We start from the raw sequence: 22,306 nt of genomic DNA, 5'->3' as shown, positions 1-22,306 counted from the left end.
TTTCAAACAACAATCCAATGCCCCCTTGAACACGGAAACCTCATAAGCATCATCTTTCATTCAAACCAAACAGAACAAAACAGGAACTAAAGGCCTGATACTAACCAAAGCAGATTATTTCAGGGGTTATAGGTCTGACCAAAGTGCCTATAATATTCCACAATTTAGCAATCTCGCTTGAAGACCAAAACATTTGGTGAAAGTTTCTCAATGGTGTAATACATACAGTATGCCCCTTCGGGGTTAGGCCCAACAGGAGGGGGATTTACTTTGCATACAGTTTGGGTCATCTGAATGCTTACCAACGGGTGCTAAAGTGGGAAATTTCCCATTCCTGTTCATTCAACAGCACTCTATCCCTATCCGAATCAAAAGACTGGTCTTTGTTTTAGCACTCAACAATGTGCAGCAAAAGCTCGAAAGAACCGCTTCAGTTGCTTTCATGTTTATGAAATTAAAACACTGTGTAGTTTGATGATATCACATCTAACTGTATTTCCAGCACTATTACAGCATTCAAATGGAGCAAGACAGGAAACGTATTTCAAATCCTAAAGTTTAGTTTATTTATTAATGTCACAAGTCAGCTTACATTAACATTGCAATGAAGTTACTGTGAAAATCCCCTAGTCGCCACACTCCGGCACCTGTTCGGGTACATTGAGGGAGAATTTAGCATGGTCGATGCACCTAACCAGCACGTCTTTGGACTGTGGGAGGAAACCCACGCAGACACAGGGAGAACGTGCAGACTCTGCACAGATGGTGACCCAAGCCGGGAATTGAACCTGGGTCCCTGGTGCCACTAGGCAGCAGCGCTAACGACGGTGCCACTTAAACACACTTCTCAATGCTCTCTATGGCCATTTGATAAAATCTACTGCTAATAGTATTGAAATCCACACCTTGACAAATCTTGCCAGTCCTTGAATGCAATAATGACCAAATCAAAAACAAACTGAAAGCCTGAATTACTCAAGTGCGGTTTTGGACTGGTAAAATATCCTACATACAGGGACGTGAAAACGACAAAACCCAAACTAGCACAAACAACTGAACATTGTTATCCCTACACTGTTCAACAGAACACAGTGCTGAAGCAAAACAGAACGTATGTAAATAAAGTTAGACACAAGGCAACATATGGGACAGAGGGAAATGCTATTAGTGTAATTTATATTCAGTAATAGGAAACTCATTGATTTAAGAGTTCAGTGCCAACTCTACAAATGCTGCACAAAATAGAAGACATCCTGAGTTAGATATCATTTCCCTGCAGCAGGTTTAAATGCATTTTGCATTCTGCCAAGAAAAATAACTGAAGCACAACTGCCGCTAGAAATGATGTTCAAATTAACTGTATCTGCTATCAATCTGATTAACTGTGCACGTGGACAGTCTGTACCCTCCTTGTTTTCACTAGCTGCTAAGAGCTTTACCCACTGCTTGAAGTGGCCTTTAGGGGCTTTTAAGCAATAAGCCCACAGGTACTTATTTCCCCTGTAGGTGGAGGCCCCAGCTAAATCAAATAATCACACATCCACAAAAGGCAAAATATTGCAGAAGCTGGAAATCTGAAACAAGCATGGAAAACACCAGAAAATGCTGAGATCAGACAGCATCTGAGGAAAGAGTTAATGTTTCAGGTGTTCTAATGAAGGATCATGCTGACATGATCTTTCATTAGAACATCTGCAGCATTAGCAAATAATATCACACTTAAGGGTTTCCAATCCCCTTATTGTTCTTTACTTCTGCCCATTGGAGGAAAACTGGATTTCCATGTTCTCCATCAGTCCTGAACGTTACTGATCACAATAAGTGGAAGCCTCCAAATAAATCTACAGGAGGACACACAAGTCAAAACAGAGCACCCGGTACTCTTCATCAACATGCTAATCCTACTGCCCTCGTAATAAATGGAACAGCACTGTGGGTGTACCTACAGACTTTTGAATGTTAAGCTAGTCTTTCTCTTCACCCTATCTGTAACTGCAACACTATATTCTGCACCTTCTTCTTTCCTTCTCCCCTATGTATTCTATGAACGGTATGCTTTGTCTGCATAGTACGCAAGAAACAATACTTTTCACGGTATTCCAATACATGTGACAATAATCATTCAAATCAGATCAGATGGACTGCAGCAATTCAAGGCAGCAGCTCACCACCACATTCTTAAGGGCAGCTGGGGATGTGCAACAAATGCTGGCCCTGCTGCCAGCAAGGTCCACATCCCAAGAACAGATAATAAAAAGAAAACATCTGTACACAAACCAACCTCATGGGATAAATGAGGGTACCAATTATCACAATTAATTTTGTTGTGTTGTGCTGTGTACCAAACATCATTAAGATAGGTGGAAATAAATTTCACAAGGCACTATTGGACCTGGGAAATAAAATTGCAGCCAAAACTTTTGGGCTGCATTCAAAGGGGTGGCACAGTGGGACGGCACAGTGGCAAGCACTGCTGCCTCACAGCGCCAGGGATCCAGGTTCGATTCCCGGCTTGGGTCACTGTCTGTGTGGAGCCTGCACGTTCTCCCTGTATCTGCGTGGGTTTCCTCCAGGTGCTCCGGTTTCCTCCCACAGTCCAAAGATGTGCGGATTAGATGGATTGGCCATGCTAAATTGCCCCTTAGTGTCAGGGGGACTAGAAAGGATAAATGCAAGGGGTTACAGGGATACGGGCTGGGTGGGTGTGTGGTCAGTGCAGACTTGATGGGCCGAATGGCCTCCTTCTGCACTGTAGGATTCTATGAAAACCATATCCTAGGGCTGCAAGTAAGGTCACTGACCTACTCAGCCATCCAGTTCTTTGAGATCATTATTTCAATACAAAAAAATACATTATTACTTTCCAAAGCAATAGAACTCGAATCAGTGACAGATCAATGTTACAAATCATAGCTGGACCAGAATAACGGCAAATTTAAGATGCAATGACTGTGGAAGGCACTAGGGGTAACAGAATGAATAGGCAAAGGAAGGGGTACTTCAAATCCAATCTGCACTCCAGATTTCCAAAGTGCACAAGGTTGTACAGCTTCAGTGGTAAGAACATCTTTAAATCTTTTGATATCCAGATATATCCAAATGTAAACTTCACACCTCAACACAACTTTCATCATGTCACAAAATTGTAGGAGAGGGACATAGGAAGCAAACACATCTTTCATTGGCAGAGGGGTCATTACGAGCCTCATTGGGTTAAAGATCCTCAGTTCAGCAGCACTCAGAGTCAATGGATTGGCAAGCCCTTAGTCCACTTCTTTGTCTAACAGAGCGGGTACTTGTACACTTTCTCTTTCTGCCCACACAAGATCAGCTCTGAAGTATGCCAGCACTCCATTCACACGCACGCACACACGACTGGGTCACTTTTCACTTGTATGCTGATCACATCCAGCTCTACTTTTCCACCGACTATTATGCACAATAAAGAAAAACTGGCAAAGCAACTCCATTTGCATCATAAGAATTATAAGACCACTTCTTAAGAGTATTGTCTGGTTTCAATGTTTGGAGAACATTACTGTGTACATACAACTGGCTGCTGCATTCACACAAACAAAATACCACAGCATTTAAAACAAAATAAAAACAGAAAATGCCGGAAATGCTCAGCAGGTCAGGCGGAAGCCGCGTACAGACAAACTAAGTTAACAGAGCTGTATTAAAATGGGTGGACAAGTGGCAAATGAAATTGACTGCAGAAAAGTGTGAAGTCTTTTTTTTTATTAGTGTCACAAGTAGGGTTCCATTAACACTGTAATGAAGTTACAATGAAAATCCCCAAGTCGCCACACTCCAGCGCCTGATTGGGTGCACTGAGGGAGAATTTAGCATGGCCAATGCACCTAACCAGCACGTCTTTCAGACTGTGGGAGGAAACTGGAGCACCCGGAGGAAATCCACGCAGACACGGGAAGAACGTGCAAACTCCACACGTGTTTCATTTGGTTTGGAAGAACATGGGGCACAGAAGCAGAGGGACCCTGACGAATATGTGCATAAGTCATTGAAGGTGCCAGCAGAAGGTGAAAGCATGAGATTACGATTCTTTTGAAATTATTCCTTCAGTAGTTTGAGCTCACAATAGAGCTCTTTGGGTCCTATTTTAGTCAGCACGCTCTCTGCCAGCAGGGCCCAAACTATAACATCCTAGGCTTCATTATTAGGGGAACAGAGTACAAAAACAAGGAATGTTCAACTTGTATAGAACACTGCTTCAGCCTCAACTAGTGTACTGGGTCCAGTTCTGAGCGCTACACTTTAGGAAAGATGTAAAGGTATCAGAGAAATTGGAGGAAGGATGAACAAAAATAGCTCCAAGGGTAGGAACTTTAATTATGTAGATGGACCGGAGAGGTTGGGACTGTTTTGGAAAGAGATTTGTAGAATATACAAAATCATGAGAGGTCTGGACAGAGTAGATGGGGAAGAATTGTTCCCCTTGGTGAGAGGATCAATGATTTTCACAGTAACTTCATTGCAATGTTAATGCAAGCCTACTTATGACTAATAAATAAACTTTACTTGCAAGAGAACATAGATTTAAAGCAATTGGTAAAAGAAGCAACAGCAACATGAGAAAAAACTTTTACACACAGCAAGTGGATCGGGAATGTGCCGCCTGACAGCGTGATGGAAGCAACTTCAATCAAGGCATTTAAGGAGGAATTGGATTATCTGAAAAGAAAGAGCAGGTCTCTGGGGAGAAAGTGGGAGAATGAACCTAGATAAATTGCCCCTCCAGAGAGACAACAGGCTGATTAGCCCACTTCTATGCAACAACCTTTCTACAATTACAGTAGTGACCACACTTCATAATTATTCCAATGTCTTTGAAGTGCTTCAGGACATCTTAAGGCCACGATAGATGCTATTAGAATACAAGTATTTTGCTTCTATTAGCTGACAGCAACAAAGTCAAAGTCAAAAGGTTATGGGTTTGAATCCCACAAAGCACACAAACTGGGTTTACACTAAGGAAATACTTCACGTCAGAGGCACAATCAACAGATTCCTCATACCATCTCAGATGGCCACAAAAATGTGCGTGTTCACTACTGGGAAGGGAGGGACATTATACTCATATTCTGGCCAATATTTATCCTCTTTACAACTAATTATTGAAGTATTAATCTCTTTGCTGTGCTTCCTTAATTACATCTCATTGACTGCAAAGGCTAATAAAGGCCTGAGGTCATGAAAGATGCTATATAAAATGAACATTTTTTAAAAATTAGTCATACAAATTACTGGGTTGAAATCACTAATATTATGAACATATCCGAATCAAAATCCTCTGCCCATTACTTTAATGACAACATTAACTTATTCCAAATAGTTTGGCAAAATAGTAGACAAATTAATTTTACACAAACACATTCTCGTGTGTCTCACTAAAAGCAAACCAAGTGATTTCAACCCCTTTCAACTGATCTGCGACTCCAGACCAGATGATCACTGAACCCTTCAAGTACCCCTGGAAGAAGTTGGTTCTCCAAGTGGATAAATGTTGCCCAGGGCCAGAGATCATCGAGGCTTATTCTGTCATCTATGGCATGGTAGCAATAATACCTATTGGGTGGGAAGGGGGGGTGGGAAAGGAGCTACTGCAGGAATCCTTGTCCATTTAGAATGTACTCTGTACAAGTTGTCATATTAGATTAAACAAAGGAAAGATTTTTTTTTACTTATCCTATTGCCCTTGATCTCGAAATACTAAGAAAACTAGTACACACATATTTAACTTTCTAATAATAGTCCAATCATAAATATTAATCTTCACGAAAACATACCAGCAGATCTGGGATTTGAACCACTGTTTTGCGCAGATGCTCTAACTAGTATTTCTATTGATAAATTACCACTGTACAGTTGTATACTGTACACCTTATTCTCCGTAACTTGAATTTATCCAAAGCCCTTAGCGTAACTTGCACCAAGTCCTGCCCATTACAGGTTAGGTGGATTGGCTATGCTAAATTACCCCTTAGTGCCTGGGGAACTAGCTAGGGTAAATTAATGGGATAGGGCCTGGGTGGGATTGTGGTCGGTGCAGTCTTGATGAGCCGAATGGCCTCCTTCTGCACTGTGGGATTCTATGATTCCATCAACGGGTTTGATGTTTTGCCTGCTACTGTGAAGGAATGTGAGCACAGCAACAGGCAAAACAGTAACCAGATTTTCACAGCAACTTCATTGCAGTGTGAACGTTAAGTCTACTTGTGACACTAATCAATAAACTTAAAAACTTCCATTTCAAATATATAACTTGCAGAATGACATGAGAACCATACTACAGGTTGGAAAATATGTCACCCAAAAAATTTCAGACACTTTAAGTGGGGGAAGGGGATGTTTACAGCAGCAGGCAAAACACTAACAGATTTTCACAGTAACTTCATTGCAGTGTTAATGTAAGCCTAATAGTGACACTGATAAATAAACTTAAAAACTTCCATTTCAAATGCAGAATAATAACACAAGAACAGCACTAAAAATTTGAAAATATATCATCCAAAATTTTCAGACACTTTAAGTGGGGGAAGGGGGATGTTGAATACAACAGCAGGCAAAACAGCCAATACCCTCAAGCAAAGCACAAAGCTGGATCCGGGGTGCGTTGCCGCTACTCGGTGGGCCCCTAACTACAGCCCGGGGCTTTGCGGCCTTGTGGTGGGCGCTTTGTCAGCAGCAACCGAGGGGGCCGGTGGAGACGCGGGTTCCCACACCGAGAGCGGAGAGAGAGAGATCCCGAGGCCTTTTCCCCCGCCACCCCGGAGAGGAGCAGGGGAGGCTTTACTTAACCCGCCCCCATCTTACTCACCGTCTCCGAGCGAATCCAGCAAGCCCGGCCGCCCGGAGCGGCCCTAGTCCCGCCGAACCTCCACCTCCTCTGCGGCCCCGGCCGCGGTTGCCAGGGCGGGGGGCCCGGCCGCGGTTGCCAGGGGGGCCCCGGCCGCGGTTGCTAGGGGCCGCTTTTTTTTTTGCCCGGCGGCTCGCGCTGGGACTGCTGCAAAGTTGCCCCGGGACGCGCTTTGGAGAGGGTGGGTGCACGGATTGCAAAACTTTTGACCCTCCTCATGCAAACCTTGGTTGCAAAACAAAGAGGAGGGAGGGTGAAACTGATTTAATTTGCCCCCCCCCTTTTCAAAAAAAATACAACAGTGGGATGAATGCACTTACCTATCTCCAATGTACTTGCTCACCACCCCAGTTTTATTTTTACCCCAGTTGTCTTTCTGCCCTATGCTTCTCTCCTGCCCACCACTCTTGCTGCATGCACCTTGTTTTATTTTCTCCCCTGGAGCAGTAACGTGTCTTTTCTCAATCCTCGCTGTCAGTAACAACCGCCGCCTACAGTGCGACGGAGAGCTCAAACATTGCAAGTAGCACTGTGCAGGAAAACTCAAAACCTGGCCAGCTAACATTAATCGCAACTGAGAAAAGTGGGTTGGTTATTGCATTACGGTCCGAAATGTATAGACATGTAATCACTTTAAAACTCCCTGTCCAACTCAATTTCTTTCTGCTGCAATCAGGCCAGTCGGAGCAGAAACCTGTTTTTTGTCTAGCTTCAGATTCGCATTGCAAGGAGGTTTGCAGTGGTTCAAAAACAAAGAACATGTTTGTCTACAAAGCTGTGCATTTTTTTAAAGTCTCAAATGTTCTCACATCCCAACCATGGTATGGCAAACTGCAACTCTGCTAAAATACCAACTGATCCGAAAATGTCCCTCATTGCAAACTGCATGGTTCCCTATTTTATAACCAAAGGTTTAAACTTGAATAAATAAACGTTAAACCTTCGGTTATAAAAATCAAATCCTCCACTCTTCTGTGGCTCCTCATGATCCTATTACAAGCCTTTGCAAGTGCTATTTCGTCAGAAGGTTACAGATTTGATTTATTATTGTCATATATATTGGGATAAAGTGAAAAGTATTGTTTCTTGCGCACTATACAAAGCATACCGCTCATAGAGAAGGAAAGGAGGGGGTGCAGAATGTAGTGTTACAGTCACAGCTAGGGTGTAGGGAAAGATCAACTTAATGCAAGGTAAGTCCATTCAACAGTCTGATGGTAGCAGGACAGAAGCTGATCTTGAGTCGGTTGGTACGCGTCCTCAGACTTTCGTGTCTATTTCCCGACGGAAGAAGGTGGAAGAGAGAATGTCCGGGGTGCGTAGAGTCCTTAATTATGCTGGCTGCTTTGCCGAGGCAGCGGGAAGTGCAGACAAAGTCAATGGGTGAGAGGCTGGTTTGCGAGATGGATGGGGCTACATTTATGACCTTTTGTAGTTTCTTGCGGTCTTGTGCAGAGTAAGACCCATACCAAGCTGTAATACAACCAGAAAGAATGCTTTCTATGGTGCATCTGTAAAAGTTGGTGAGAGTTGTAGCGGACACGCCAAATTTCCTTACTTTGCAATGAGCGACGTTTTGGGATCGGTTGGTATTTTAGCAAAATTGCCGTTTGCCATACCATGGTACATTAAATAACAGAAAGAAACACATAAAATAGGAGCAAGGGATGAGTCGTTCGGCCCTTCAATCATGCAAAACATATTATCCTATTGCAAAGGCAGAACTCTGTGTTTAAACTAACCTGCATCTTTTTCTAAGATTGGAAAGTATAATCCATTCAAATCAAGTGTAAGTTGGAAGTTGCTCGATTTAATTGCTCTTTAAGCAGGGCCTTTTCCAGCTTGGAATGTGCTTGTACATTTCATTGAATCCCTACAGTACAGAAGGAGGCCACTCGGCCCATCGAGTCTGCATCGACCACAATCCCACCCAGGCCCTATTCCTGTAACCCCGCACATTTACCCTGCTAGTCCCCCGACACATCAATTTACATGGCCAATCAACCTAACCTGCATATCTTTGGACTGTGGGAGGAAACCAGAGCACTTGGAGGAAACCCACGCAGACACAGCGAGAATGTGCAAACTCCAAACAGACAGTGACCTGAGGCCGGAATTGAGCCTGGGTCTCTGGCGCTGTGAGGCAGCAGTGCTAACCACTGTGCCACCGTGCTGGAGTTTCAAGGTGCAACGCCATCAGCCCAGCATTTGAAGGTTGTTCTTGCAGTCACGAGCCCATGGAATGGAGAGAGACCCAGTTCAATTGTTGTTTGGGAGCTGTAGAGAGAAGTAGCTCTTTCTCTCTCTCTGAAGATTAGACACCAGAAAGGTCTCTTTCTCTGAAGTTCAGATGTTTGAAGTTAGATCTTTCTCTGGGGAACTGCTGTATGGGAGTCAAAAGACAGGTGTTTGTCTGAATCTCTGTCCAGAGGTGTCAAAGGCTTGGAAATCCAGCATCCACATGAGCAAACCAAATCAAATGCTCCATTCTTCTGTAGCTCCTCACGTCAGCTGCTCATGACCCTCTTCCAAGTCGTTGCAAGTGCCATTTTGTCAGAAGGTTTGATTTGATTTTGATCTGATTTCGTTTTGATTTGATTTGATTTATTATTGTCACATGTATTAGCATACAGTGAAAAGTATTGTTTCTTGTGCACTATACAAAGCATACCGTTCACAGAGAAGGAAAGGAGAGAGTGCAGAATATAGTGTTACAGTCATAGCTAGGGTGTAGAGAAAGATCAACTTAATGTGAGGTAGGTCCATTCAAAGTTTAATGGCATCAAGGAAGAAGCTTTTCTTAATTTGGTTGGTACGCATCCTCAGACTTTTGTATCTTTTTCCCGACGGAAGTGGAAGAGAGTATATCTGGGATGCCTGGAGTCCTTAATTATGCTGGCTGCTTTTCCGAGGCAGCGGGAAATGTAGACAGTGTCAATGGATGGGAGGCTGGTTTGAGTGATGGACTGGGCTTTGTTCACAAGCCTTTGTAGTTTCTTGCAGTCTTGGGCACAGCTGGAGCCATACCAAGCTGTGATACAATCAGGAAGAATGCTTCCTTTGGTGTATCTGTAAAAGTTGCTGAGAGTCGTAGCTGACATGCCAAATTTCCTTAGTCTTCTGAGAAAGCTGAGGCATTGGTGGGCTTTCTTAACTATAGTGTCGGCATGGGGGGACCAGGACAGGTTGTTGGTGAGCTGGACACCTAAAAACTTGAAGCTCTCGACCATTTCTACTTTGTCCCCTTGATGTAGACAGGGGCATGTTCTCCTTTACGCTTCCTGGAGTCGATGACTATCTCCTTCGTTTTGTTGACATTGAGGGATAGATTATTGTTGCCGCACCAGTTCACGAGAGTCTCTATCTCATTCCTGTACTGTGTCTCGTCATTGTTTGAGATCCGACCCACTACGGTGGTGTCGTCAGCAAACTTGAAAATAGAGTTGGAGGGGAATTTGGCCACACAGTCATAGGTGTATAAGAAATATAGTAAGGGGCTGAGAACACAGCCTTGTGAGGCACCGGTGTTGAGGATGATCATGGAGGAGGTGTTGTTGCCTGTCCTTACTGATTGTGGTCTGTGAGTTAGGAAGTTCAGGATCCAGAGGGAGGTGCCGAGGCCCAGGCCATGAGTTTAGAGATGCGTTTCATAGCAATAATGGTGTTGAAGGCTGAGCTGTAGTCGATAAATAGGAGTCTTATATAGGTGACATTATTATCTAGGTTTTCCAGGGTTTAGTGCAGGGCCAGGGAGGTGGCGTCTGCTGTTGACTTATTGCGGCGGTAGGCAAACTATAGTGGATCCTGGCAGTCTGGGTGGCCAGAATTGATTTGTGCTATGACTAACCTTTCGAAGCACTTCATAATGATGGATGTCAGAGCCACCGAATGATAGTCATTAAGGCACGCTGCTTTGCTTTTCTTTGGTACAGGGATGATGGTTGTCTTCTTGAAGCAGATAGGGACTTCAGATTGGTGTGAAGAGAGGTTGAAGATATCTGCGAATACCCCCGCCAACTGGTCCGCGCAGGATCTGTGTGCTCGTCCAGGCACCCCATCCGGGTCAGTCGCTTTCCGTGGGTTGACTTTCGAGAAAGCTGCTCTGACGTCTGCAATGGTGACCTCAGATACAGGTTCATCCGAGGCTTCCGGGATGGAAGGAGTGCTCTCGCTGACCTCTTGCTCAAAATGGGCATAGAATGCACGGAACTCATCGGGAAGGGGTGCATTGGAACTGGCGATTTTACATCTTGTAGCCTGTTACATCTTGCAGACCTTGCCAATAGTTGGAGGAGTCCGTGTGGCTAGCCTGGGATTCTAGCTTGGTCCGATACTGTCTTTGGGCATCTTTGATGGAACTCCGTAGATCATATCTGGCTTTCTTGTATAGGTCAGGGTCTCCTATCTTGAACGCCTCAGGCCTGGACTTCAGCAAGCAGTGGGTATCCTTGTTCACCCATGGTTTCCAGTTGGGAACACAAGGATTTGCTTCTCTGGCACACAGTCCTCTACACACTTACTAATGAAGTCAGTTACTGACGTGGCGTACTCGTTCAGGCTGGTCGCAGAGTTTTTAAATACTGACCAGTCCACTGACTCCAAGCAGCCCCGTAGGAGATCATCCGATTCCTCAGACCAAAGTTACACGACTTCCGGATTTTCCCATTTCAGTTTTTGCTTATAAGCTAGGAGCAGGAGCACAGCATTGTGGTCTGATTTACCAAAGTGTGGGCGGGCAACAGCGTGGTAGGCATGTTTGATATTTGTGTAGCAGTGGTCTAGGATGTTTGGGCCTCTGAACAGGAGACGTGTTGTGGTATCTTGGTAGTGCGCTCTTGAGCTTGGCCTGATTGAAGTCCCCGGCCACGATGAACAAGGCCTCAGGGATGTTTCGTCTCAAGGCTAATTGTGGTGGTGTATATTTCGTCCAGCATGGTCTTTATGTCCAGATGGGATGGAATGTAAACTGCTGTCAGGATAACAGAGGTGAACCCCTGCGGAAGGTATTAAGGGCAGCATTTTAGCGTCAGGTATTCTAGGTCCGGGGAACAGAAACTTGCCTGTGTTGCTACGTCTATGCATCATGAGGTGTTGATTAGGAGGCAGATCCCACCACTCCTAGCCTTGCCTGAGGCCGCTGTATGGTCCATTCGGTGGATTGAGAAGCCCTTTGGTTGTAGGGCACAGTCCGATGATGCAATTAACTTGGTAACCAGTCCCTCCTTTACTTTGGGGAACTGTTTTATCTCTGCCTGGCAATCCCCTCTTGCTGCAGAGAATAAGGGATCGGAACCTGTTATGCTCCATGGTTTACTGATCTTCATGCTCAAGGAACACTGCCACCTGCAACAGCAGATGGAAAAGTTATTGGATACAGGCGAGTCCAGATGTTAGAGTCTGGAGAGGGGTTCAATTAAATAGCACCCAAACAAGGGCACTAAGGTCAGAATACGGGATTAACTGTGTCCACTCATTATGACGCAGGAAGCAGGCCAACCTCTTGGTGCCTGTTCATTTTAATGATTTCAGCCAGCGATAACCATGGATACTGGCTGGATAAGGCAGATGGGGCCCAATATCGTAAAAGGCTGGAGATCTTGGTGAAGGAGTTTATTTATTTTTATTATTAATGTCACAAGTAGTCTTACATTAACACTGCAATGAAGTTACTGTGAAAATGCCCTAGTCACCACACTCCGGTGCCTGTCCAAAACTTAGGGCCCAGGCGGCTGAACGAAAAAGAAAAATAACAATTTCATCAGACAAAAGGTAATTGACTCGAAATATTAACTCTGTTTCTCACTCCAAGTTTTAAGTTTTTTTATTAGTGTCACAAGTAGGTTTACATTAACACTGCAATGAAGTTACTGTGAAAATCCCCTAGTCGCCACAATCTGGCGCCTGTTCGGGTACACTGAGGGAGAATTTAGCACGGCCAATACACCTGACCAGCATGTCTGTGGAAGGAAACCGGAGCACCCGGAGGAAACCCACGCTGACATGGGGAGAACGTGCAGTCTCCGCACTGTGACCCAAGCCAGGAATCGGACACGGGTCCCTAGTGCTGTGAAGCAGCAATGCTAACCACTGTGCCACCATGCCGCCCCTGGCACGTGCCACCCCGGCAAGTTGCTGCCTGGCCTGCTGAGCATTCCCCGCATTTTCTCTTTCCTCTTCCAGATTGCCAGCACCTGTAGCATTTTGCTTCCTTCGTTTCAATTTCACCTCGATCTTGATGTACAAATCAATGTAATTTGTGAAATGGTCATTACTATGGATATGATACACAGTAAGGAGGCAATCACAGCTGTGATCACATTGACAGCAGAAGAATTTGAATCACACTGAATCAATCATCTTCGCTCAGCTCTCATATAATACATTACAAAAGACTGGTGCTCCCTTGAAACAGAGACACACTTGAAAGTATTGCTACATTTTTCAGGCATATTAGTTTATTTTATTCATTCGTGGGACATGGGCGTCGCTGGCTGGTCAGCATTTATTGTCCATCCCAGTACTAATAAGGAGAGATTTTATTATTTAGAGACTAAATAGGACTTAACCTACAAGTTCAATACTGCCTTGGTTTTAGTGTATAACTTAAAACGACACCAATTCATAGGAATATTCCGCATGCCTGGAATCGTGGAAACAGAGTTAACCCCTGCTGTGGTTTGATGATGATTGACCTGAATGTTAACTCTGTTTCTCTCTCCCCAGATGCCGGCAGACCAGCCATCCTGTTTACAGATTAGAATCATAGAATCCCTACAGTGCAGAAGGAGGCCATTCGGCCTATTGAGCCTGCACCGACCACAATCCCATCCAGGCCCTATTCCCATAACCCTACGTATTTACCCTGCTAGTCCCCGTGATACTAAGGGATAACTTAGCAAGGCCAATCAACCTAACCTGCACATCTTTGGAGTCTGGGAGGAAACCGGTGCACCCGGAGGAAGCCCACGCAGACATGGGGAGAGCGTGCAAACTCCACACAGATAGTCACCCAAGGCCAGAATCAAACCCGGGTCCCTGGCGCCATGAGGCAGCAGTGCTAATTACTGTGCCACCTGCCGTACACTTGTAAAAAATGGTCTCCTAAGGTGTGAGGTCAGTCATGACCATAATGAATGGCAGAGCAGGCTCGAAGGGCCAAATGGCTTCTATTTTCCATGTATGTTTCTAAATATATCTCAGACACAGCTAGGAATATCAGTGTGTTTGATTAAATAGAGTTAAACATTGCCAAACTAAATTTAAAATGACATAGAAAATGTCAATGTTTAAATTAAAAACCAGAACAATAGTTTCTATTTCCAAAAATGTTAAAATTGCTTCTTCAACAAACTGAAATAAAACCGTGATGCACATTACCCAGGGGCCATTTGTCCTCAGTTTGTGTAATGAAGGTAGCTGAATGTAGTTTCATTTTCAATATTTATTCGATCTCTATTTCCCACGTGCAGCTCCGAGATGTTAAGTCTCCTGTTTCAAAGACATTCATATTGCTGTTGTTCCCACAATGAACACAATACATAAGAACATAAGAACTAGGAGCAGGAGTAGGCCATCTGGCCCCTTGGGCCTGCTCCGCCATTCAATAAGATCATGGCTGATCTTTTCATGGACTCAGCTCCACTTACCCACCCGCTCACCATAACCCTTAATTCCTTTACTGTTCAAAAATGTATCTATCCTTGCCTTAAAAACATTCAATGAGGTAGCCTCAACTGCTTCACTGGGCAGGGAATTCCACAGATTCACAACCCTTTGGGTGAGGACGTTCCTCCTCAACTCAGTCCTAAATCTGTTCCCCCTTATTTTGAGGATATGCCCCTCGTTCTAGTTTCACCTGCCAGTGGAAACAACCTCCCTGCTTCTATCTTATCTATTCCCTTCATAAGATCCCCCCTCATTCTTCTCAATTCCAATGAATATAATCCCAGTCTACTCATTCTGTCCTCATAAGCCAATCCTCTCAACTCTGGAATCAACCTAGTGAATCTCCTTTGCACCCCCTCCAGTGCCAGTATATCCTTTCTCAAGTAAGGAAACCAAAACTGTACACAGTACTCCAGGTGTGGCTTCACCAGCACCTTATACAGCTGCAACATAACCTCGCTGTTTTTAAACTCCGCCCCTCTAGCAATGAAGGACAAAATTCCATTTGCCTTCTTAATTACCTGCTGCACCTGCAAAACAACTTTTTGTGATTCTTGCACAAGGACACCCAGGTCCCTCTGCACAGCAGCATGCTGCAATTTTTTACCATTTAAATAATAGTCCATTTTGCTGTTATTCCTACCAAAATGGATGACCTCACATTTATCAACATTGTACTCCATCTGCCAGACCCTTGTCCACTCACTTAAACTATCTATATCCCTTTGCAGACTTTGTGCCCTCCACACACTTTGCTCTGCCACTCATCTTAGTGTCATTTGCGAACTTTGACACTACACTTGGTCCCAACTCCAAATCATCCAAGTAAATTGTAAACAATTGCAGTCCCAACACTGATCCCTGAGGCACACCATTAGTCACTGATTGCCAACCAGATAAAACACCCATTTATCCCCACTCTTTGCTTTCTGTTAGTCAACCGATCCAACATCCATGCTAATACATTACCCGTATTGCCATGCACCTTTATCTTATGCAGCAGCCTTTTGTGTGGCACCTTCCAGAATGCCTTCTGGAAATCGCGATACACCACATCCACCGGTTCCCCGTTGCGCACCGCGCTTGTAATGTCCTCAAAGAATTCCAGTAAATTAGTTAAACATGACCTGCCTTTCATGAACCCATGCTGCATCTGCCTCATGGGACAATTTCTATCCAGATGTCTCGCTATTTCTTCCTTGATGATAGATTCAAGCATTTTGCCCACTACAGAAGTTAAGTTAACCAGCCTATAGTTACCCGCCTTTTGTCTAACGTTACCCTTTAAATCATGTTAAAAATTGCTCCAAATCATTAGCACTTCATTTCATCAATATTGTTACAAGCCATATTTAGCATATTGGAGCCACTGCAGAAAAACACATGATCCAAAAGTGCTTTAATGTGTTGGCAAAATGCTACTGGCGATAAATTTAATTAATTACCTCAAATTATCAGCACCACTAACACAAATAGGCAGGCCTGCAATTCACCTAGGCCCAAAATACCCCATGCAGAAACAGTCCGGGTGACACAAAATCTCAAATATAGCTGTAATGTTTCTTTTACACAGTTCAAGTGCAGATAGTATGAAGACTTCACACTCCCACCATTCCTAAAAATCCCTGTAATAACAGGACTAAGTGTCAAACACTGACTTTCAGGAATCACCGGATCGGGTTGTGCAGTCAGATTGAGACTTGCAATACTTGACCCTACCAAAGGTGGAAATGAAAGAAGCAAAAATCCACTGGTCTAAGACAAAACCGGCTACACATCCAGCTTTGGTCGTTTACATGTTTTGCGCCCGCTCCGTCGACTGTGAGACAGCGTCTGGCCAGATGCCGTGGTTTCTTCCTCATCTGGCTGCGTGAATGAGTCAGTCATCTGCGTCGTTCGAGGACAAGGTGGATGCTGTAATAATGGAAGGATAGCCTGCATGCAATCTGCTAGCCTCTCCAGGGGTTGCCTGATGCCCGCGGCTAATTCCTGAAGATCACCCCGAAGTTCTCTCAGTTCCTGCCTGATGCCGTGCAACTCCTCATTACCATCCCCGAGCAACACGTTGTGCTGTTCCTGGACACCCAACATTTCTTCCTGGGAAATTTGCTTACATCCACGACTCCCTTGAGGCTGGAATGGACACCCTTCTTGAAGACTCCGTGGTGATGCAATGTCTGGTGAAGAATAATCCACATCAAAGTTTGAATCAATGTCTTCCTGTTTCACTTCAATAATGGATTCTGTTGGACAAATAATGTGAACATGAAAAGACACTGACTTCAAACATGCACACTGACCCTACTCAGTGGTAGTCAGTTCACTTTTCTCTTGCAGTCCATATGATTACTCCAAAATACAAGCCTAGGATTCAAGTATTTAGCAAAGAGTTATCCTTATTGACCCAGATTCTGCTGTAGCAGGGCTTCTAATGGCAGCTGCCATTAGTGAGGTTTGCTTGTGCACGTTTAGGTTTGAAAAAAATTGAGAAAAAGCTTAGAGTTTATTTATTAGTGTCGCAAGTAGGCTTACATTAACACTGCAATGAAGTTACTGTGAAAATCCCCTAGTCGCCACACTCCGGCGCCTGTTTGCGTATACGAAGGAAGAATTTAGCATGGCCAATGCACCTAACCAGCACGTCTTTCGGACTGTGGGAGGAAACCGGAGCACCCGGAGGAAATCCACGCAGACACAGGGAGAATGTGTAGACTCTGCATAGACAGTGACCCAAGCCGGGAATCAAACCCGGGTCCCTGGCGCTGTGAGGCAGCAGTGCTAGCCACTGTGTCACTGTGCCACCCATAGTGAGCTAATAATGTTGCAGCAAAGGAAGAAGGGCATGGTGGACCTCACTAAGCAGAGCAAGAAGCTGTGTATCTACTTAACCAATCAGTTCAAAGATGTACAGGTTAGCTTTATTGGCCAAGCTAAATGGCCCGTTAGTTTTTGGGGGAATTACAGGGTAAATATGTGAGGTTACGGGGATAAGGCCTGGGGTGGGATTGTTGTTGATACAGGCTCAATGGGCTGAATGGCCTCCTTCTGCACTGTAGGAATTCTATGATTCAGATTGAATCACTGATAGGTAGACAGTCCCAGGATAGAGAAGGAAGTGTAAGAATGGATGAATTCCATGTCATATTGGTGCAGAAAGAGGGAAAGAAAGATTGGCTCTAGTTAACCATGTACGCGTCATTAAAACTGCATTTATGTTTGTTACAAGAAGATACAAATTTAGGACTGAGTTGAGGAGGAACTCCTTCACACAAAAGGGTTGTGAATCTGTGGAATTCCCTGCCCAGTGAAGCAGTTGAGGCTACCTCGTTGAATGTTTTTAAGACAAGGATAGATAAATTTTTGAACAGTGAAGGAATTAAGGGTTATGGTGAGCGGGCGGATAAGTGGAGCTGAGTCCACAAAAAGATCAGCCATGATCTTATTGAATAGCGGAGCAGGCTCGAGGGGCCAGATAGCCTACTCCTGCTCCTAGTTCTTATGTTCTTATGTAATTTTGTGGTGAGTTTAAGTTCACATCTACTGCATGTCGATGGTGAGGCAGAGATCAGGACACTTTTTCTGAAGCTGATGATGGATGGCGCAACTCTTAGCACCAACTTTCAGATATTGGCATTCAGTTGTACATCTTTCCCCGGCCTGAAGATGCTGTCCCATTTGTGCACAAGTAACAACTAGTGTCGTGAGCCTCGTTGGTTGTTTTAAACAGGAAAGTCTGGCCCAATACCGTATTTTATTTGTTGAGCAAAAATTAGCACATGGGATACTGAACACAAACTGTCTACTAAAATATTCTCCTGTACCCTATTCCACCAGATCAGGTATGTTGCTGTGTTAAGATAGCCTCCCCTTTCTTTCTATAATGTTTTTGTATAATTACATTTAAAAGCTGAGGATACTCCACAAAGTAATATGTGTTGTGAAGTTAGTGTTTGCAAAATTATTAAAAATTGTAAAATGCAAGGAGTTGTAAAATTGCATGGTCTGTTCAAAAAGGTAGTACTTAGAGTTTTAAAAAAGGTAAATGCCAGGTACATATAGAGTACACAGACTGAAACATTGTATCGCCAGTCTAGGTAGTAATGTTGCCAAGACAACAGGCTGTTTTTATAGTTTGCCCAATCAGTTTAAACTAGGCATTTGAATAACAGAAGCCTATCAGATTTGAATTTGATGTTTTGGTAACTTGTAAGCTAATCCTATTGTGGGGATGTTGCTATATCATCAGGGGGTATAAGAGACCGGGAGAGGGGGGGGAGGCAGTGGCAAACTGGAGGACAAGAGCACCTGCCACCTGCAGATTGACAGCTTAGTTCAGCTTTGAGAGAGAGAGAGATACTGGCTGGCTCTCATAGCTGCATTTATGTCTTAAAAGAAAGCCTCATCTCAATAGTGAAGCTAGCAAAAGAAGCCAGAAATTCCAGAAAGAAGATTCCAGAAGATGACAAACCTGGTTGCACTTTGAGAGTGACTAAAAATTCTATTGTTTTTTGTTAATAAGTGGAAATTGGATTTATCTAAACAGCATTCCATTAGAATCTTGTTTTATTTGGTTTGTTAATAGTTTAGTTAACCTGTTCACTGTTAGTTAGATCAATAAAGTGTTGTTACTTTTACAGAGACAGTCTCAGGTAGTTATTTTGATTTAATCACTAAAAGTTGCTGAAGAGCAGATCGTACTATTTCTCACACACACTTTAACAGATTATGAGGCGAGGTACTTCTCTTTGAGTGGTTGAGTGTTAGTTGTCAGAGAGGGGATCAACCTTCACTTTATAACAGATGTGTTAAGAAAATCCAGCAGAACGAGATTGGATTTTTTTTAAACTTAATGTGGATAAAGAGAAATAAGCAGGAAAAGCTGAAGGATATGAAGGTTAGTTTTGAAAAGCAATATTGACATTGGAAGTGCAGTGAGTTACTCTGAAGTGGAGCACAACATTGGCATAATTCCCCAAGAGAGAAGTTTCCACTTGAGCTGCTTGTGCAAAGCTGGGACCACTAGCACATCCTCCAGTAGCTTGTTGTGGCGCAATGGCACAATGGTTAGCACTGCTGCCTCACAGCGCTAGGGACCCGGGTTCGATTCCCGACTTGGGTCACTGTTTGTGCGGAGTCTGCACATTCTCCCCGTGTCTGCGTGGGTTTCCTCCGGGTGCTCCAGTTTCCTCCCACAGTCCGAAAGACATGCTGGTTAGGTGCATTGGCCATGCTAAATTCTCCCTCAGTGTACCCGAACAGGCGCCGGAGTGTGGCGGCTCGGGGATTTTCACAGTAACTTCATTGCAGTGTTAATGTAAGCCTACTTGTGACACTGATAAATAAACTTTAAACTTTTGGAGAAGCAGTGGCCCACGCCAGAATAACGAGTTGCTCGGACACCTGGCGACGAGAAAATAGGGCTGGTGTAGAGAATTTAAAGAAGTGATGGGAACAGAAATCTTTGCAATTCTCAAAATGAAGAATTGGAAAAACACAGAGATAAATTAGGCAAACTCTGTGACCACTGAAAAAAACTCACAGCTGCAAGACTTGGACTGCAAAATGTCCTTCGACCACCTCTGATCTCTATAACAGCCAAACTGTGATAACTTTTCATTGTGTTCTGGTCTGTAATGGATTGGACCAAGAACAAGAATAGGTTTATCTCCTGGCTACCTTAAATTGTGGAAGTTTGGTGGCGTGGGATGTTCGACAGTGCTGTCTATGAACCAGAGATGCCACTTACCATCAAGGGCGTCGTTTGCTTGCTGGTCTGGGGGTGGCTCCTTGGGGTTGTCCCGTGTGGCATTCGGGCCCAGTGTGAATAGCAGCACCGGCGGCCACTGAACCGGCACCTGGTGGTCCGCCAGCGGTTGCCCCGGCACCTGCCGGGCCTGCCAAGTCACTGGGCGGGGCGCCGCCTGTTTCTTCCGCTGGCCGGAGACGGCGGGTTGGCCGCCGGCTCTGCCCGTGCTGCCGTCCCGGCTGGCGCCGCTGGTGCCCGGCTCGCTGGCGTCGTCGTTGCTGGTGCCGGGCCCGGCCGGATCGTGGTGGTGGTGGGCGGTGCCCGGGCCGGCCTCCCGCTGGGCGACCCTCTCATTCCGAATGGTCTCCCGCGCCAACTTGATGACTTTGTCCTTGGTGCGGTGGCACATGTCGTACCACCGCTTCTTGATGTCGCCCACGTCCCTGGTGCACTTGGACACGGCGTTGACCTTGGCCAGGATGGAGAGCCAGATCTTGTTCTTGGCCCCTGGGGGCAGCTTGGTGTCCCCCCTGCCAAACAGCTGGTCCTGGTGCAGTGTCACTTCCCGGATCAGAATCTCCGTCTCGTCCTCATTGAAGTTGAGCTTGCGGCGGCGGAAGGCTTCCTCCTGAGCCATGTGTCCGGGGAGGGGGAGCCAGACTGGCTCAGATATTAAACACACACCTAGGCAGGAACCTCCCCGGCAAAAACCATCGCTAAAGATGGCGACTAAGTTGCAATTTGCCCTCCGACGGGACGTCGCATTTTTGCTGCGTCTGAAATACGAGAATTTGCGGCGTCACAACTTTTGTCGCATCGCAAAAAAAATAGTGGAGAGGGAAGATGCGACAAAATCTGGGGAGGTGGAATTGAGCAAAGTTTCTCCAATCTGCCCCGGGAGTGAGACACTCACTGACACTCAGAGAGAAAGCTGCATTCCCATTCGCAGCTACTCGCAATTTCCAATGCAAAGCTGGATCGCAAAGTGCTCCTGATCTGTGGGTGCTGTGTCCTTCCCCACCACACACACACACACAGGGAGAGAGAGGGAAGGGGGGGGGGGGAGAGGATAGGGGGAGGGGGGGGGGAAGGATAGGGGGAGGGGGGGAGAGGATAGGGGGAGGGGGGGAGAGGATGGGGGGGGAGAGGATAGGGGGAGGGGGGGGAGAAGATAGGGGGAGGGGGGGAGAGGATAGGGGGGGAGAGGATAGGGGGAGAGGATAGGGGAGGGGGGAGAGGATAGGGGAGGGGGGAGAGGATAGGGGGGAAAGAGGATGGGGAGAGAGGATGGGGGGAGAAGATAGGGGGGAGAGGGGAGAGGATAGGGGGGAGAGGATAGGGGGAGAGAGGGAAGAGGAGAGGAAAAGGGGTGTGAAGAGAGGATAGGGGGGAGAGAGGAAAGGGGAAGAGGAGAGGAAAAGGGGTGTGAGGAGAGGAAGGGGGAGAGAATGAGGGGAGGGAGAGGAGAGGGAAGGAGGAGAGGGAGAGGACAGGGTGGATCAATATAGCTCTAATATCGCGGACAGGGAGACGCTGCGCCAAAACCAAACCAAACTGGTCCATTTCCAGAAGGTGCAATTTCACCCAGAGCAGTGAAATTACAGCAAACACTTCCCCGCTGGGAGAAACTCTCCCTATCTCTATCTCTATCTATCTATCACTCTCTCCGGCTCTGGCTGGGGCCAGCAATGTTTGTAAAAGGTTGAAATGTTTTTTTTAAACATTCCTCTTCACTCTTTAAGGATTTGTGCAATTCCAGACTTTTTTTTATGCATCAAAAACACTTTACATGACACAATTGTCAGGCTAAACCCCTCCGATTCATATCGTCCCTCGCTGCCAATGAATGTTAAGGAAGCCTTCTCCCCAACTCACAGGAGCAAAAACTCACCTGCAGCCATTGGTGAAGTTCTGGTCTAACTGGAGAGTTTGGGAATGCCCCCGGGGATAACATGGGTGTGTTTACATGCGAGGGGCGATTGTGACAAAGGTTTATCTTCCAGGTATCCAGTGGG

The 22,306-nt window shown here is 45.3% G+C and overlaps 2 protein-coding genes across 4 annotated transcripts in view; both read right to left on the bottom strand.

Annotated features, from left to right (window-relative positions):
* zc3h7a (zinc finger CCCH-type containing 7A) overlaps window positions 1–22,306 on the bottom strand; it is a 103,302-nt gene extending 80,996 nt beyond the window's left edge. Inside the window, exon 1 of one of the 3 annotated variants that reach the window (XM_078240753.1) lies at window positions 22,183–22,306. In XM_078240753.1, the coding sequence (XP_078096879.1) occupies window positions 22,183–22,192 (10 nt within the window). In that variant the 5' untranslated portion in view covers window positions 22,193–22,306. Of the gene's footprint in view, window positions 1–6,841; window positions 7,020–7,200; window positions 7,379–22,182 lie in introns of those variants that run through there. The other 2 variants (XM_078240754.1, XM_078240755.1) reach the window with 2 other exon arrangements.
* LOC144510825 (uncharacterized) lies at window positions 15,279–21,315 on the bottom strand. The gene is made up of 2 exons (XM_078240767.1): window positions 20,292–21,315; window positions 15,279–16,788 (listed from the first exon to the last, which is right to left on the bottom strand). The coding sequence occupies exons 1-2, from the start codon at window positions 20,926–20,928 to the stop codon at window positions 16,316–16,318; spliced, it is 1,110 nt and encodes a 369-aa protein (XP_078096893.1). The 5' UTR covers window positions 20,929–21,315; the 3' UTR covers window positions 15,279–16,315.

This window comes from Mustelus asterias, chromosome 23 (assembly GCF_964213995.1).
Source record: "Mustelus asterias chromosome 23, sMusAst1.hap1.1, whole genome shotgun sequence".
Lineage (NCBI taxonomy): Eukaryota > Metazoa > Chordata > Chondrichthyes > Carcharhiniformes > Triakidae > Mustelus > Mustelus asterias.
This window is presented reverse-complemented; position numbering and strand designations above follow the sequence as displayed.

Excerpts from the sequence above, each read along its gene's own strand:
- LOC144510825 (XM_078240767.1), bottom strand. The coding sequence starts at position 20,928 with ATGGCTCAGGAGGAAGCCTTCCGCCGCCGCAAGCTCAACTTCAATGAG. Across the intron at positions 16,789-20,291 it reads AGCAAACGACGCCCTTGATG|AATCCATTATTGAAGTGAAA; the intron begins GTAAGTGGCATC and ends TTTGTCCAACAG.